The 16071-nt window shown below is 36.1% G+C and overlaps 2 protein-coding genes across 2 annotated transcripts; one reads left to right on the plus strand and one right to left on the minus strand.

The window, feature by feature from the left end:
* The first annotated feature begins 457 nt into the window (after nt 1–457).
* LOC110920792 lies at nt 458–6540 on the plus strand. The gene is made up of 3 exons (XM_022164991.2): nt 458–1114; nt 5042–5782; nt 5915–6540. The coding sequence occupies exons 1-3, from the start codon at nt 512–514 to the stop codon at nt 6260–6262; spliced, it is 1692 nt and encodes a 563-aa protein (XP_022020683.1). The 5' UTR covers nt 458–511; the 3' UTR covers nt 6263–6540.
* Nucleotides 6512–11619, minus strand: LOC110920791 (probable AMP deaminase). Its single transcript, XM_022164990.2, has 17 exons — nt 11130–11619; nt 10445–10638; nt 10175–10364; nt 9913–10079; nt 9773–9824; nt 9548–9675; nt 9204–9451; nt 8584–8726; nt 8321–8496; nt 8100–8240; nt 7882–8034; nt 7741–7794; nt 7538–7648; nt 7292–7465; nt 7136–7216; nt 6897–6995; nt 6512–6807 (listed from the first exon to the last, which is right to left on the minus strand). The coding sequence occupies exons 1-17, from the start codon at nt 11539–11541 to the stop codon at nt 6739–6741; spliced, it is 2592 nt and encodes an 863-aa protein (XP_022020682.1). The 5' UTR covers nt 11542–11619; the 3' UTR covers nt 6512–6738.
* Nucleotides 11620–16071: the final 4452 nt, after the last annotated feature.

A 16071-nucleotide genomic window follows, 5' to 3' on the forward strand; every position in this document is an offset into this window, starting at 1 on the left:
GTTTCATATTAGTTAAGTATTTTTCAAGTAACATCCAATCTTCCCACTAGTATACTAAAGTAAACACATTTAATGATCAAAGTTAAGTTCTACACGCTTACGCATTTTAACACGTCGGCTACAATACCTATGCTAATTGTAGACAAATTTAAAACTAGATCGATATAACCAAATTTAATATTTCACACCCTATAACCGAACCCATAACACCACAAGTAAGCCGATTAGTTTATTAGAATATCAGTTATTTCGACGCGCCTAATAGACAGTTTCCTAACCTTTTGTCTCTTGGTGTGGTTAAACAATTGACATGTGTGACAAAAAAAAAAGTAATGTGAAAAAAAAAACAACTTTTGTAGATATTTAACCAAAAAAAAAGCAGCCAAGGGTGGAATCTGTAATTTTTCCTAATTCCCTTTCTACTCCAATTCATATTCATATATAAACATAAAAACGCATATTTATTATGCAAAACCGCACACACAACTTATTCTCTCACCACAATTAAAAAATGGAATTCTTTGAGAAAGCAGTGGCCGTTAGACTAAGAAGCCATCTCGACAAATACCTAGTGGCCGGAGACGACCATCAAACGGTTCGGCAAAGCCGAACCGCGGGTTCAACACCGGCCGCGAGGTGGCTGATCGAGCATGTCGAGTCTAACGACCACGTCATCCGTCTCAAAAGCTGTTACGGCCGTTACTTAACAGCCTGCAGCACCCCAGTTCTCTTAGGCACAACTGGCAATAAAATAATCCAATCAGTTACCGAAAACTCGAGGGACCTGGCTATCGAATGGCAGCCGGTTAGGGACGGGTTCCAGTTCAAGTTCAAGTCATCCGTAGGGACATATTTGAGGGCGAACGGGGCGATGCCGCCGTGGAGGAACACGGTAACACATGATGGAAGCTTTACTAGCTCGACGAATAATTGGATTTTGTGGGATGTGGAAGCTGTAGATGTTGTGGAGGATGAGAGTGTTAGTAACTGTTTATCGATAGTTCCGAGTTTTCCAGTCGTGTTCGATGAAATTTCCGGCCCAGAAGTCCGGTCTCCGATGTCCCGTTACGCTTCTAGCTTCTCGCCTCCAACCCCTGCCCAATTGATGAAGAAGGTACGTTTTTTTAACTATAATTTTACATTTAAGGTTATTTAATATTATTTATTTATTTTAAAATGCTATAAAGTTTATAAATGATTAAGTATATCCCGGTCATTAAGGTGTGTTGTTTTACAATCAAAAGATCGAAAGTTAAATCCTTCAGCATGCAGGTTGTGATTTATTTATTCTATATAAAATTAGGAATTAAAAATAGTGAATGTGTATATTTTTATAATATACAATTATATCAAAGATATAAAATTAGGAATTATTGTTAAAAAAATAGTGATTTAATATATCGAAGAAAATAGATATATTAATTTAGATAGCATCTTTGACTTAAAAGAGAAGGTGTTTATAATTTCAGTAAATATAAAGAGTAATATTTGATATCAATAATGGTATATTAAAGAAGCATTGGTGATCATTTACTAAGTTATCAGTTTGCAACAGTTACTGAATAGGAAAAATTACAGTTCTATGGTATACTTCAAATATTTTTATAAATAGTAAGATCATTTAATTTGTTACAAGAGTTAATTTACAACATAAACACTTGTGGCACAACTGAAATTATAAATTTGATCAGAAGTCAAATACAGAGATATGGCCTCCTTTAGTTGACAAATATAAATGTTAGCCGAACATTTTAGGTCTAAAGTTTAACATAATATTTAATGATAGCTATGTGGTCTTACATTAGAAATTAAATTGTGTATACTCTGTAGCATATTGTGCAACATTATGTCGTAGAATATAACCTTACAATAGAGTTAGGACATCAGATGTCAAATCTTCATTATAGAAAAAAAAAACAAAAAGAAAAATAACGTTTATTATTATTATTACTAGAAAAAGTATAAAATTTTACAAAGTGAAGTCAAAACGTGTGGAATATAATGGAGGTAATGTGCACACTGAGTGAGTTAATGGCCACTAAGGTGTGAAAATTCCATACGGCAATGGTGGATGACTGGATGGTAAATATGGTCATTTTATCTTTACTAGTGGGCCTCTAAAATACGCACCTCTAAAAATGCTTCATGTTTTAGTGTACCACTTTTTTTTAGCATAGTGTTTGTGATTGTGCTTTCTCCCATAGAACAAGTGGATGGTAGAGTAGGGGTGGTGTATCTAATCTAGTGTTTCATTATTCAACACCATCCATACATACATATATATACACATATACTTATTGAACACTGTTTTTTTTTTCAAAATCAATATTATGTTTAGAACTATAATAGCTACATGGTATCTTTGTACTTTTGCTTTAGGTGAAATATATAAGCCGGTTACATATTTGTCTTCCCACCTTGCCTACCTTGTCAAATACGTGTTTTATGCGGTTTTCCTACTTCTCAATATAATATTGGTTACGAAAATAACACGTATGATACTAAGACGGTTATGTAACTCCGTAACTCCCTTTGTTGTCTCTCAGTATACCAGCTTGAGAAGTTCATAGTTTGTTTCGGCTGGTTTTGATATAATCGGGCAAGTAGTAACTAAAGTTTTTGAGTAAACTAAACTGAACCAGCTGAATCGGTGAGAACCGACCAAAATAGTTCAGTTTTGACAGTTCTGAATGTTGTTTTTATATAATCGCACCATTTACAACGGTTTCAAGATCTTTGAAAGTAGTGACAGATCTAGCAAAAAAATCTAGGGATACCCCCAGAATTTTTTTAAGGGATATCCTTTGTATAAAAAAATAAAATTTTTATACTACGTAGATAGAATTAAAGAGTATTTTTACTCTACAGAGACAAAGTTTACGGGTAGCATGAGCTACCCCTGCTTGTAGAGTACCTCCACCCCTGTTTGAAAGTACAACGAAGTTGTAGGCTTTAGGAAAAAGTTTGAATGCTTTACCTTTTAAGTATTAAAAAAATATATATTATTCTATTTATATTTTTTGTTAATATGCCAGCCGGTTCTGTTTATCCAGCTGATTCCAAACCTTAAACCGAACCATCAAACCCTGTTTTACAAACCATAAACCGAATTGTATTACTCATAAACCACCTGAACCGGCCGAATTCGCTCGGTTTAGACAGTTAAGTTGGTTTCAAACGGTTTTCGAATATCTCTAATATTAACACTATGTACGAGGGATTATGTGATTCTCGCGATTCAATACACAATAAAATAAATGAATATCTCCTTTATAATACTAGATCTTTTTGGTCATCGAGAACTCAAAGTTTTGAAGACAATGAGAATCAGATTCATGATAGCTTAGAACTACCGAATAATGGACCGAACATGACAGTCTCCCACCCAATAAATTACGGCAGAAAAAATTGAATTTATTTTAATATAAACATTTGTTTAAAAAAGGAATTTATATAATTGTCGCAAGGTAACTATATTTTTTTCATACTTTGCCGTTTTAAGGAAAAAAAAAAAAAAAACAATGGTTATTGTAAAAGATTAAAACAAATGGTAAACTAAAAACATTATGAAAATGAAAAGGCAAATAATAGGCACGATTGATTGGGTTGTACTTGTGGAGTTAATATTTGTTGAAGGGTGTTGAACGAAATATAATGATAATTAAGAGGCAAATTTATAACTTTAACAAGTGTATGCGTATTGGAAGTCGTTCGTGGTGGTTGACGTGGAACACATATATTCCACATTTGACCCTGCGACACTGTTTGTACTAATATTATATGTTTTCTATTCCCGTGAATCCCATCACAAAAGTTACGACAAATCCTATCACAAGTTACGACAAAAACATAAGGGTATGTGGTTTAATTAGTGGGATTGTGTTACACCACGAGTTTTTGGTTGGTAAGAGTTTAGTTTATTATAATATTGATGTGATACCGGCACTCGTGTTAACAAAGTGTGTGGTTTATATCTATCTTTCAAAGCGGTCGAGTGTTCTAGTCCGAGAAATAAAATTAGAAGTACGTTGTATAAGTTAGAGAATCTAATAAAAATAAGAGGAGGCTCTAAGGAGGAACAATGTGGGCGATCGGCCAGGGCACGCTTTCTTCAAGGGGCACAAATTTTTAAAAAATTCCTGGTTATATATAGATGCGAATGATCGTTTGGTAAAATTTAGACGATTTTCTTTTGTATCTAACATGTTCAAAGTGAAAAAAAAAATATAAAAATATGATTCATTCTTGATTTATAGTGACACATATGATAGGTTGATTCTCGGTTAGCTATTAGTCTATTATGATAGGTTGATTCTTGATTTACATTGACACATATAATAGGCTTCGAGTTGGTTCGGTTGATTTTAATGAAGTTTTCTTTAAAAAAAACTATTAGCCTATTATGGTATGTCATACACTCATTCTAATACCATGATTTTGCTAATTTCTATGTTTAGTGCTATAACTTTAATGGTCATTTAAAAAACATAGTTTACATTATGTAATTTGTTAAGGCCTTAAAGTAAGGGGCATATATTTTTATCTTGGCCGGAGCACCTAAATCCTCAGTACGACGTCTATAAAAATTGCAACAAATGTTTTAGAAAATATGACTTTTTAAACATTTTTCTGTCATATTATAATAAGATATGTATTATTACTATTACTATTACTGTTAACGCACATCTATAAATATCTGAATTAGAGTTTTAGATCTTTTAAATTAAGTTAATACACTTGCAACACTCCAAAATCATGACCGGAAATTCTGGACCAACAAACTAAAACTTGAATCACAAAAATGATACACATAACAAATCTTACAATATTTATCTTCCTAGCCTATCTAATAATAATACAATGAAAATCTCATAAACTATTTCCTATTATTTATAGCAGTACGTTAACAATAACTATAAAAAATATGTATAATTAAATTATTCGTTAACATACTTTAGACATTTATTACATTTTCATAAACACTAGCTAAATGTTTAATTAACATTGTTTGTTTCTGAGTTTAACACCCACATACATGCAGGTGAAAATGTTTCGTGGTCGCATGACAGTTACAAACACCCAACTTCAAACCAAACTTAACAAACTCACCTCCTATGCTTGTCACTCCCTTTCACACAAACTACCACATTTTCGATTAACTTCCCCTATAAAGTTGATCAAACACACCCATTCGATTCAACGACAATCCGAACCACCCTCGATGAACCTCCTTCGCGACGCCAAGGTCGTCCGCTTAATAAGCCACCACGGAAAATTCCTCCACGCCAACAGCGACCAAGTATCCGTTTCCCAAGACCGCAATGAAAGCAACATGAACAACCGTTGGACCATCGAATTCGTCGATGACACACCCGATAATGTCACCATCATTCGCCTCAAATCATGCTACGATAAATACTTAACCGCCTCGGACCATCCTTTTCTGTTTGGGTTAACGGGAAAGAAGGTACTCCAGTCCACGCCAGCCCGCCTAGATTCGTCTGTCGAGTGGGAGCCGATCGGGGAAGGGAAGCAAATGAAGCTCAAGACGAGATACGGGCATTACTTGCGGGGTAACGGTGGACTTCCACCGTGGAAGAATTCAGTTACACATGACATACCGCACCGGACCGTTACCCAAGATTGGATTATCTGGCAAATCGATATCGTGGATACCGTCGACCAATCGATGCAGTTGGTTCCGTATTCGGATTCGTTTACTTCTGAACCGACCTCACCAGCATCGAGTTGGTCAAAGTCCCCGACTTTCTCCAATCACGAGGTATAAAGAAAGATTACGGGTTGTGCTAAACATACCCCGCTACGGGTGGGGTATGTTTAGCCACCGAAAGGTGACTTATATATATTCTAATCATGTAATATTTCAGGGTTTAATTTGGTTGTTTTTTTGCAGTCGATTGATTCGCCGCTTAAGAGAGAAGAAGGGCGAGCAATACATTACCGTGTGATCTCGGACAAGTTTGGAGAAAGCGACGAAAATGGACAAGGATTTTGCATTAGCTTTAAAGGAAACGAAGTTAACGAGTTGACTCGTATGTTGGAAGAAGAAACAAGACTACACAATATAACGGTGTGTTCTCAAAGTCCGTTAGACGGAAAGCTCTACCCGCTTCGATTACAGCTTCCTCCTAATAACGTCACCATGAAAGTCGTGGTGGTTCAAAACTCTAGCGAAGGCGAGAAACAATATCGGTTCAAGGTTCGAAGCTCCTCCAAATCGTCTTTTGGAGGATACTTTTGAGTTATGACAATAAACCCGTCAAATTTATCGTACAAGATAACGGTAAATTTGATGGGTTTGTTATACTTTGTCCGACTATAGAGTCATCAGGAATAATCTGATTATAGAGTTGTAAGGAATAATCTTATTAACCGACAACTTCATAAACCTCGATGAACATTTCGAGTTGCAAGTTGTTAATAACACCTCTCGATTGTGTCGTGATGTATGAGGACGGTTTAAATAAGTTTGTAACATGCTAATATTATATGTTTCTAATTTAATAGTGCATTGAATTACTTAAATCTCACCCTTATTTTACATAAACATTCTCATAGGCCCTCAACATAGGGAGAACAACAAAGTTCATTACAACCTTAAAACAACATTTCATCCGGAAATATAAGCAGACATCTAAACAACTTAAGATCTTCTGTTTGTTTGATTGTGTGTTTTCTTATCCAAGGATGAGAATTGAGGATGTTTTACCGGTCCTACTAATACTCGACTTCTTGAGGCAGTCTTGCGCGTCCTGCATACACGTACTGCATTTCCTCGGTCCATGTCTGCAAAACCCGTCAAAATTATCACTAAAAAACACAAAAACCGATTATATAATTTGTTTAAGTTATAATGAAGTGTGATTAAAATTTACTTGATGACGGAATGCAATCCTCAATTTTGGTACATTTGTCTTCTGTATATCATTTCCTTCGGGTCCTCGCTTGTAGTACTTGCTTCCAAGCCAATGTGCCTGCAATGTCAATTAGATGTCATCACACGTATGAATATAAAAATGTACTTGAAAATCGAGATTTTACAACGTTGCCACGTCTCTACATGTTGCTTGAGTAAATTAACGGAGGGGGTAAATGTTGTGAATCTTAATTTTACCTTGGCTGCGTGTGAGAATCCAGACTGGTAAACGGAGTTTCTTGCTATCTCACAAAGGTCACAAGAACTTAGCTTCCAAACCTAAGGAGAACAATCGTGTAAGATTAAAGTAACAAGAACACAAATTAGGAAAAAAAAACGAAAAGTGTTTCTTACCTTGGCTGCAACACCGTATTCCTCCACCAAAGGTTCTTTTGTTAGATGAATTTGCAACGGGTCATCAGTTGAGAGCGAAACATTCATGCCACGCTGGAAAAACATGGGAAACGGGTTGCGATGGTAGTCCAGGAAAAGCGAATTATTGCTCAGTGGAGACATAGCCAACCCGATCTGAAACATAACGTTAATTAATACTTCGTAAACTCTTTTGCAAAAGGTGAGTTTAGTCAGTTAACGGCTAACCTGAGCAAGGTAGTACAAATACTGTAATACAGGAGATTTTCGTAAATTAATCCCATGTGAAATATTGTGGCATAGAAGAAATCCAGCTGCTAAATGGTCAATATCACCCGCCTGCAAATATTTTACATTAATTAAAATCAAGCACCATAAAGAAACAAAAAAACTAAAATTGAGAAACAAAAGTAAAGTTAATAAGTAATAACCTCTCCACAATGAGGCCGCAATCTAATTGTTGGCAGTCCTTTAGATTCACGAAGCTGAAGAAACAAAAATGAATTACGTATGCATTTATTTAAAAAAAACTAAAACTATCTAAAATATTTAGAGAAAAAAAAAATACAAACCTTATTAAGGGTATAGAGGTTCGCATAGCAGTAATATGCATAATAAGAGTATGCAGGATTGAAATCATTTGTCCATTCAGCTGGCGTTGGCATATGCTTAGTGGGCCGTCTTTCGGGCTTGCTTTCATCATCCACAAGGTCAAGCCCAACAACCTGTTAAAAATTTGTTACGTTAAGAGTTGATCAAAGAATATTAGTAACAAAACGGTATACTTTACCTGCATTAGGAAAATGTGGAGTTGAGGATGAGATTTCGGATCAACTGTGACTTCAAAAAGAGGAATAAACACATTGTCCAAAATATTCTGAAAGGATGTCACTGTTCCCATACTCTTGTAAATGTTATATAACCGTGGAAGCTGAAAAATGGACCTCCATAAATATATCAACATATACAGATACACTAAGAATCTAAATGTATATATAGATTGATACATACTTGAATTAGCCAAACGGCATTTTCACTATAAATTGAATTGTTGATGAACCAACTCGCCAACTGATCCCATTCGCTTTGCTTCCTTCCGTATATCGACACCCTATACTCCGCCACCTGGTATTTACTTGCATCAAGATCGGATAAAACTTGCTTCGTTAATTCTCCCAAGAAACGACCTGAAATCACAAGAGCTTATAATCATATATATATGTTTATAACGCGCGATTATAAAGTGAAGTGTTTACTTTAAACAGCGGACGGACCTTGAATCAAATTGTCTTGCTTTAAGAAGATCTCTCTGAGTCGACTCTGTCCACAAGGGTTGTACTTGAGATTAAACTTGTCGAAACGGTGAAATGTACTCTTGTCGGCATGCACGTCCAATAAGTCAACATTAAGGTCATACCTGAAGTCCATTTTTAGTCATAAGAGACACTTTATAAGCTAAAAATAGAGTAAAATGCCATTTTTCGTCCATGAGGTTCAGCCAGTTTTGCGACTTTCATCCAAAGGTTTGAAATCTTGCCATTTTCATACGGCTTTTCTCCAATAAGTTAGGGGTATTTTCGCCTTTTTTGTTAACTTAAAGGGCAATTCGGTCTTTTTCAGCGGTATTCCGTATTCGGTCTTTTTACATGAAGTGAAAAAGTCTGAATTGCCCTTTAAGTTAACATAAAAGCCGAAAACACCCTTGACTTAACGGAAAAAATGGATGGAGTTAATGAGCCAGATGAAAATGACATTATTTCAAACCTTTTGGATCCAGATCACAGATGCGGTAAAACAAACCTTTGGATGAAAGTCGCAAAACAGGCCAAACCTCAGGGACCAAAATGGCATTTTACTCCTAAAAATATAATAAAGATAGAAACTTTCCACCAACCCAGTTAAGTCTAAACTCTCGAAAACTTCTTTCAATGTAAGATATTGTCCATCACGAAATATGACCACCTCATCCGGTTCTTTTCGTAATTTAGATTTAATGAAACGGAGAAGGTGTTTTTGGTTCATGCAAGCAGAATGATGAACATGAGTGTCAACTTTTCTGATATTGTAAAAGTCACGATGGGGTGCGCCTTTTTGTGCTAGAAACTCGCTATCTGCATTCACCAACAGATGAAGACGGAATTTCTGCAAGGCGTTTAGTATAAGAACAGTAGAACACAATTAAAGTCAAATAAATCAATAACGAGAACATGTTTTCAAAAGGAAATCAGAAAACTCCACCTCCTCGAGAAATCTTAGCCGGTGAAAACACGCAGAACGAACATTTCCAACAGAGATTATTTTGAGAACGTGATGCATGTCGGTGAAAAATGTCGTTGCACTTGCAACAGGGAAAAGTTCAACAGAATCTGAAAATATAAAAAACGAAACCCGCTAGTTAACAAAGTTAAGCAGCGTAGGATTAACGTAAATCGGTAAATGATCGTGTTTTTTTGTTGGCCTTACCGTTCTCACTTGCATAAACACGAACAACTCCATCTACCATTCTGAAGTGATGCTGCTTGCAATATAGAATAAATAAACTAAAAAAATAAAATAAATTATAATCGCTAAAATATTTATCAGAAGAGGTAAAGCCAACTTACTTTAGTTGATTCAACTGGTACGAACTGAAACGGGTCACTTTTAACGTTATCTGCTTCATGTGATTGTGTCCATGGAAGAACTTTTTCTCTGAACACGTATTTTTCCCGTAAGTCTAAGCATTCGCGTATCATTTTCCTAACTTCTTCCTCTTCATGATTCAACGACTCTGGATTTAAAAATGTAAAGATTTCGATACTGAACGGGCTTACGGTAATTGAGACGCAAGTAAGTTGGAGCACTGAAATAGGATGTTGTGAATACCTTTCATCAAAGTTGGTTGCGGGAAAACTATGTTGGGATCCTTACCGGGAATGTTTTCCGAAGTAAGTTCGGTTTTCTCGATGCCGTTATCTTCAGTTGAATCTTTCGTATGTATATTAGATTGGTTACCGTTTGCATGCTCGGCTTGTGCAAGAACCAAAGACACGTTCTGAATGCTCGAGTATATATCCTGCAAAACGAAACCAGCAAATGCAAGATGAATGTAGAGAAAACCAAGAAAATTTATTATGTAAAAAAGGATAAATTTACGTGTGCAGAAGAGCTTATGATCTCGCCCTCGTCAAAGTACTGAATGTCCTCCCCAACGGCAGTTTCGGTCCCGTCATCATCCGAATTTTCAGCACCATCGTACGCGTAGCTAGCTGGTGATCGTGGTGTATGGATTCTACCGAAAGAACCAACTCTGGTCTTCGAACCGGATTGATGATCATGGTGATGTTCACCTGAACAACAAACACAAAATGTTACTTTAATATTTATAATCACATACCAAATTTTCAGCACAATCACAGAAAGATAGTAACCCTAACTAATTATCAATAACAGAAAGAAAAAAAAAACATACATAATTAAAAAAAATATACAATCACTATAATCAGAACGGTTTCCGATATTATTTGACAAAACCGATCACACATCAACCTTAAGGGAAAAAAAAGAGGGCTTTTGCAATCCAATCCACAATCAACACTAACTTAACTCCATCCTAAAACCTAAGGGCTTACACCTTACTTTTGAGCCTATATCTAAATCAAAGTTTATCTCTTCTAACAAACAAACAAACAAAACAGAGCAACATACTATGACCACAAAATTACAAATTAATCACCTGCTAATTGTATAAAAAAACCCTAACTAATTACCAATACCCAAATAAAAAAAAACATAACAAATTATAAAATAATTATTATAAAGTATAAACACAAACACATACCTTGTCTTTGATTCATCCGCAAAGGTGGTAAATTATCCGACACAAGTTTCTCCAATGAGCCAAACGACACCGGTTTACCCACCCAGTCATTATTCAACCCGACATTCGGCAACGAACACGACATACCAAACGCATGATTATTATTATTATTACTAATCAAATAATCACCACCAGCACCAGCAGCACTGTCGTCTCCGAGCTCATCAACAAAATTTGTATCATCAATATCATCGATATCTTCAAAACCAGAAAACTCTTCGTGATCAGAGTAGGGGCGTCGCCGGAGCTTGATGAGGCGGTCGATGACCTGATCAACGCTGCGTTTGTGTATGTAGAAAGCTGAGATCGCCATTACTGATGCTCCGAATAGGGTTGCTAGTGCGAAGTGGATTGGGGTTAAGGGTGACTCCATTTTTTGGGTATTGATGAAAGGTTTTGATTGAGGGTTTTGGTGGTGAAAGGTTTGGTTTGAGAGATGGTGAAGAAGAAGAAGAAAGTAGTGTATTTATACTGTAATTAGTGGCTTTTGAGTGAGGTTTTTCTTAGGACATATGGGCTTCTTTTTTGGCCCATATACAAACAGAACATCACTAATTTTGTAAGATTGTATTGTATCTATAAATCGAGATGTGCATACCGGGGTTTTTTTTTTTACTTGGAACCGGTTTCTAACCGGATCCGGTTCTTGTTAGAGTGTAGGGGAATCGGTTCTTGTAAGAACCGGCGGTTTTGGGCCTGTGCAGGTCGGGCCACTGCACAAGGCCCAAACCAGAAAGAGGCCCAAAGTTTTTATATACTATGTTACCTTATAATCAGATTTAATGGAAGACCCCGTATTGCACTTACATTTAACTTGTTAACTGGACATCTGGGCCAGAAAACCTTATAAATCATAATAAGCTTTGAATTTGTGATTTAGGCCCAATTAAACAATAATCCATCAAACATCCATTATTATTCCATTCCATTTAATTACCCAAATCAGATTTGGGCCCCTCCCTGATTCACTGTTGGCGGGGAAAAAAAGACGAACAACATTCAACAACATCACCGAATAGCGATCCTTCAAGCAATTCAAGGGAGGTTTTGGGCCGACATCATCACTCATCAGGTATGATGGTTATGAAATTGTTAATTTTGAAGTATAATTTTGCATTATTGTTTCATAAAATCGACCTATGGTTGCATTCTTTTTTAGAGTTAGGCATTAGCCTTTGAATTTTGATGTTTGTAACAATATAGTTCTATTTATTGTAACTTAGTGATTTTGAAAGTAACGTTTCTAACATTATGTGTGAATTTTGAAACTTTGAAGTTCGATTAATGATGTTTAAACTTTTGCAAGATGAAACTTAACGTTTGAACTTTAATGTTTTATTGTGCGTTTGTTTAATTGTTTGATTTTTAGGAGAGCTTTGCTTCCAAAAACATTAGGAGAGTCTCACGATTTGCTAGAGTAAGTTAGTTCGATCATTTTGCTATTGTTTTGTTTATTTTATAACAATTAATCAATTATCGTTGTATTGTGATTTTTGTATATATAAGTGATAAATTTATATTATAGAGAGGGGCCTAATTTTTTTGTCTCGCACGAGGCCCAAATTTTTTTTATCATTCTCGAGGACGGCCCTGAACCGGGTCCAATTCCTAACCGGGTTTAGAGCTTTAATACTGGAACCGATAGTAACCGATCCCAGGTAGGGTTGGAACCGGGTTCTCTGAAGAACCGGTTCCACCGGGTAAGTCCTTAAAATCGCTAAAATGTTACTGTGGAACCGGTTCTTAAGAAAAATTCCTTATATTGAATAAAATATTACAATTTAAAAAAAAATATACAAACATATTAAAGAAAATACAAACATATTGTATACAGACATATGGAGCGGATTGAGGAGCTTTGTTGACGGATGGAGAGTTGGTGGTTTTGGAATTCTTGGTTGCCATAGTATTAAATGACTAAAGAAGTAGAAGAATAATCAAGAAGTAGATGAATATGGTGTGAGGAATCGATTATTGGTCACTATTTATACTTACTGGAATTGATTCCAACGTTAATAAGCATTAAATGGCAGTTTGCAACACCTAGGAATCGATTCCAACGGCTAGGAATCGATTCCAACGGTAATAAAATCAATAAAGGTAAGAATTTAATGCACCGGTTTTTTTGTGTTTACGGAAGAACCGGTTCCGGGTAGGAACCGGGTACGACCCTATTTTTTTATAAAATGTGAAACCGGGTAAGAACCTACGGGTTTTTTGAACCCGGAAACGGTTCTTCTATACAGCGGGTAGGAGCATAAAACCAGGTTTTTTGTTTTTCAAAACTGATTGGTTGTGGGTTGGAATCGGTTCTGGTTTTGGTTAAAGAGTCGGTAACTGGTTTTGGAGAGGGAAGTGGTCAGTTTCGTTTCGGTTTTAAGTCTGTTTTTTTCGAGTTTTGACCGGTTTGGATAGGGTATATCGAGCGGTTTAATCGGTTCAACCGGCCGGTTTGAACCGGTTTTTAAAACATTGGGTATAACTTGGGTGGAACCGATTTCCATTCATAGGATATGAAGCTGATGAATAACTGGCGGTAGGGTTGGGTATGAAACCGGTTTCTCCATATTAGTTTCTAGTAATATCTGGCTCCATATATAGTTACCGCTGATAGTTATAAAGCGTTTTAAAGTAAAAATTATTGTGTTTATTTTAAACTAGTTTTTGCCCCACCTGCGTTGTGGGGCACTAAGCCAAATATCTCACTCTCATAACATGTAAGTCTTTGTTTTGGTTACTTGTACATACTACTCATAACACGATCTTAAAAAGAAATTACATCGAGTCAACCAATTAAAACAAAACACTACCATACTTTTGCTAAAAAAAAATAAAACGTACAAAATTCTCTGATCTCCGATCAGCAAGGTTAGTCACCGATTATGTCACTTTTCAAGGCGTTAATCACATGTTTTTTCATTTTATTGTAAGATGTGTAGGTTGAAAGTTTAGTTTTTGTTGTGATTTGCATGAAATTTAATAACTTGTTATGTAGGTTTGAACGGATTATTAATATTAATTTGGGGAAATTTGTTTTGTGCAGAATAATAATGTTTAAAAATGGGGTAGTTGATGGTGAAGTAGAAAAGGGGAAAATGAGCTTGTTTATGTGACACCAGCTAAGACGGGTCAAGCCGACTCGGATATGATTTGTAAAAATTGGCTTGAAAGTTCATTTGATGAAGCTATTTTTGAAGAGCAGACTGAGAAGAAAAGTTTTAGTTGTTGGAAGGGTAGTTTTGGGTCAACTAGTCAAATGAATAATCGCATTTCGTTGGATGACTTGGAAACGTTGAATATGTCTTGTAAAGATCTGCTTGGACTCGCCGCGAAAAGCTGTTTAACCCAAGAATGTAAGCATCATTATGCTTCCTTTGTGTTATTAAAACTTTAGGGGAATGTATTTAAATAACTTGTGATTTGTGTGTGGCATTTGCAGCTGGGAAGCTGAACTTGTTATATGATCTCAATTCACCACCAGAAATGATGGTGGTAAACACAGGTTTGTCCCTGCAGTTCACGCCATTGACACTGGATCAGGCCAAAAGATTGAATCTTGCAGCAGATAAAGAGGTTGCTGAGGCTAATCAAGACTCCAAGAAGGGGTTGACTATTTGAATGAAACACCATAGTCGAAACAGAAACGAAGAGAGCACAAGCATGGGACACAAAAGCCTGATGGTTCTTGTAAGATAAATTTCTTACAAGAAACACATGACAAAGTACCAAGTCCAAATGAATCCGGCTGTAGCACAAGTGTGTGCAATAAGGGAGATGAAGCATAGAGATCCGTTGATGGATGGGATTAAACTTCTGAACGAGCATAATGTGAAAATGAACAATTCAAAGGGTGAAGCGCCTGCAACGCCAAATGACAGTTATAAGCAGACATGTGGTCAGAATTCCAAAAGGAAGAAAACAATGGTGCGTGACTCGGTTTCATTCACATCAGGCGCTTCTGGTCTTCTCCAAGAAGGATCAACTGAGGAGACCAAAACGTTCGATAAGTTACACGACCTGGGCAAATCAAGCTGTGATGATAAGCATGCTCTAAGAAACTCTAAAGCTTGTTTCCTATTATAAAAAGCATCCATCCATGCTACTATTCTTGTTCATAGCAAATCGTTCCAAAGGTACCAGAAACGGATCAGTTTCAGGCTCAAATGCAAGAATCAATCTAAGCCCACGCTCTGGGTTTTCCTGAAACCCTTTTGTTACGACCGCCTAAGTTGCCAAGTAATTGTAATGATTTACCACCCCATGGGTACGGTGCAGGTGTGCATGTGTATACTCCATATTAATGTTTTCATTGCTTGAAGTTAAAAATATATATATGAATTATTAAGGATGAAGAGTTCTCATGTATAACAAGTATATTAAATTCTCCTTCCAATATGCGTGTATAATTATTATAAGCTTACAGAAGATAATGTGGTATATTGCTGAGTCAACGAATGTCTTGCTCCAGATAACAGAGCCGTCCCTGAAAACTCCTTAAAAAATTTAGGTCTCGGGCGACGAAAAGAATTGGGCCCAAAATTATGGTTAAGGGTAAATGAATTACAAAAATATAAACTTAGTGATGGAGCAAAGACTCAAACAACCTTTAAATTATTTTAAGATGGTTTTATGCCACTACACCACCAATATTTTTTTGCATAATAAACGGATAAATATACTAAATATATAATTTAAAAAATATATACAAGCTTATAAAGACTTTTCGGGCCCTTTGAAATTTTGGGCCTCGGGCGTCGGCACGGGTTTGCCGGGCCTAGAGCCTGCAAGGCATGTAACAACGAGTCAACAACAAAGTTGAGCGAGTTCACAGTTGGTGTTCATTTTAAAGTTGTTCCAAAACCATAAGTTCATTTGTAACATGAGTTAACCAATTCCTTGTTTC

This window comes from Helianthus annuus, chromosome 17 (assembly GCF_002127325.2).
Source record: "Helianthus annuus cultivar XRQ/B chromosome 17, HanXRQr2.0-SUNRISE, whole genome shotgun sequence".
NCBI classification, from domain to species: Eukaryota; Viridiplantae; Streptophyta; class Magnoliopsida; order Asterales; family Asteraceae; genus Helianthus; species Helianthus annuus.

Bases quoted from the DNA above. Each gene is read 5' to 3' on its own strand.
- LOC110920791 (XM_022164990.2), bottom strand. From the start codon at position 11,541: ATGGAGTCACCCTTAACCCCAATCCACTTCGCACTAGCAACCCTATTC. The intron at 9,676-9,772 runs GTAAGGCCAACA...TTATATTTTCAG, and splicing joins TGTTTATGCAAGTGAGAACG to ATTCTGTTGAACTTTTCCCT. The intron at 7,217-7,291 runs GTAAGAAACACT...TGTTCTCCTTAG, and splicing joins AATACGGTGTTGCAGCCAAG to GTTTGGAAGCTAAGTTCTTG.
- LOC110920792 (XM_022164991.2), top strand. From the start codon at position 512: ATGGAATTCTTTGAGAAAGCAGTGGCCGTTAGACTAAGAAGCCATCTC. The intron at 1,115-5,041 runs GTACGTTTTTTT...ACATACATGCAG, and splicing joins CTGCCCAATTGATGAAGAAG to GTGAAAATGTTTCGTGGTCG. The intron at 5,783-5,914 runs GTATAAAGAAAG...GTTTTTTTGCAG, and splicing joins CGACTTTCTCCAATCACGAG to TCGATTGATTCGCCGCTTAA.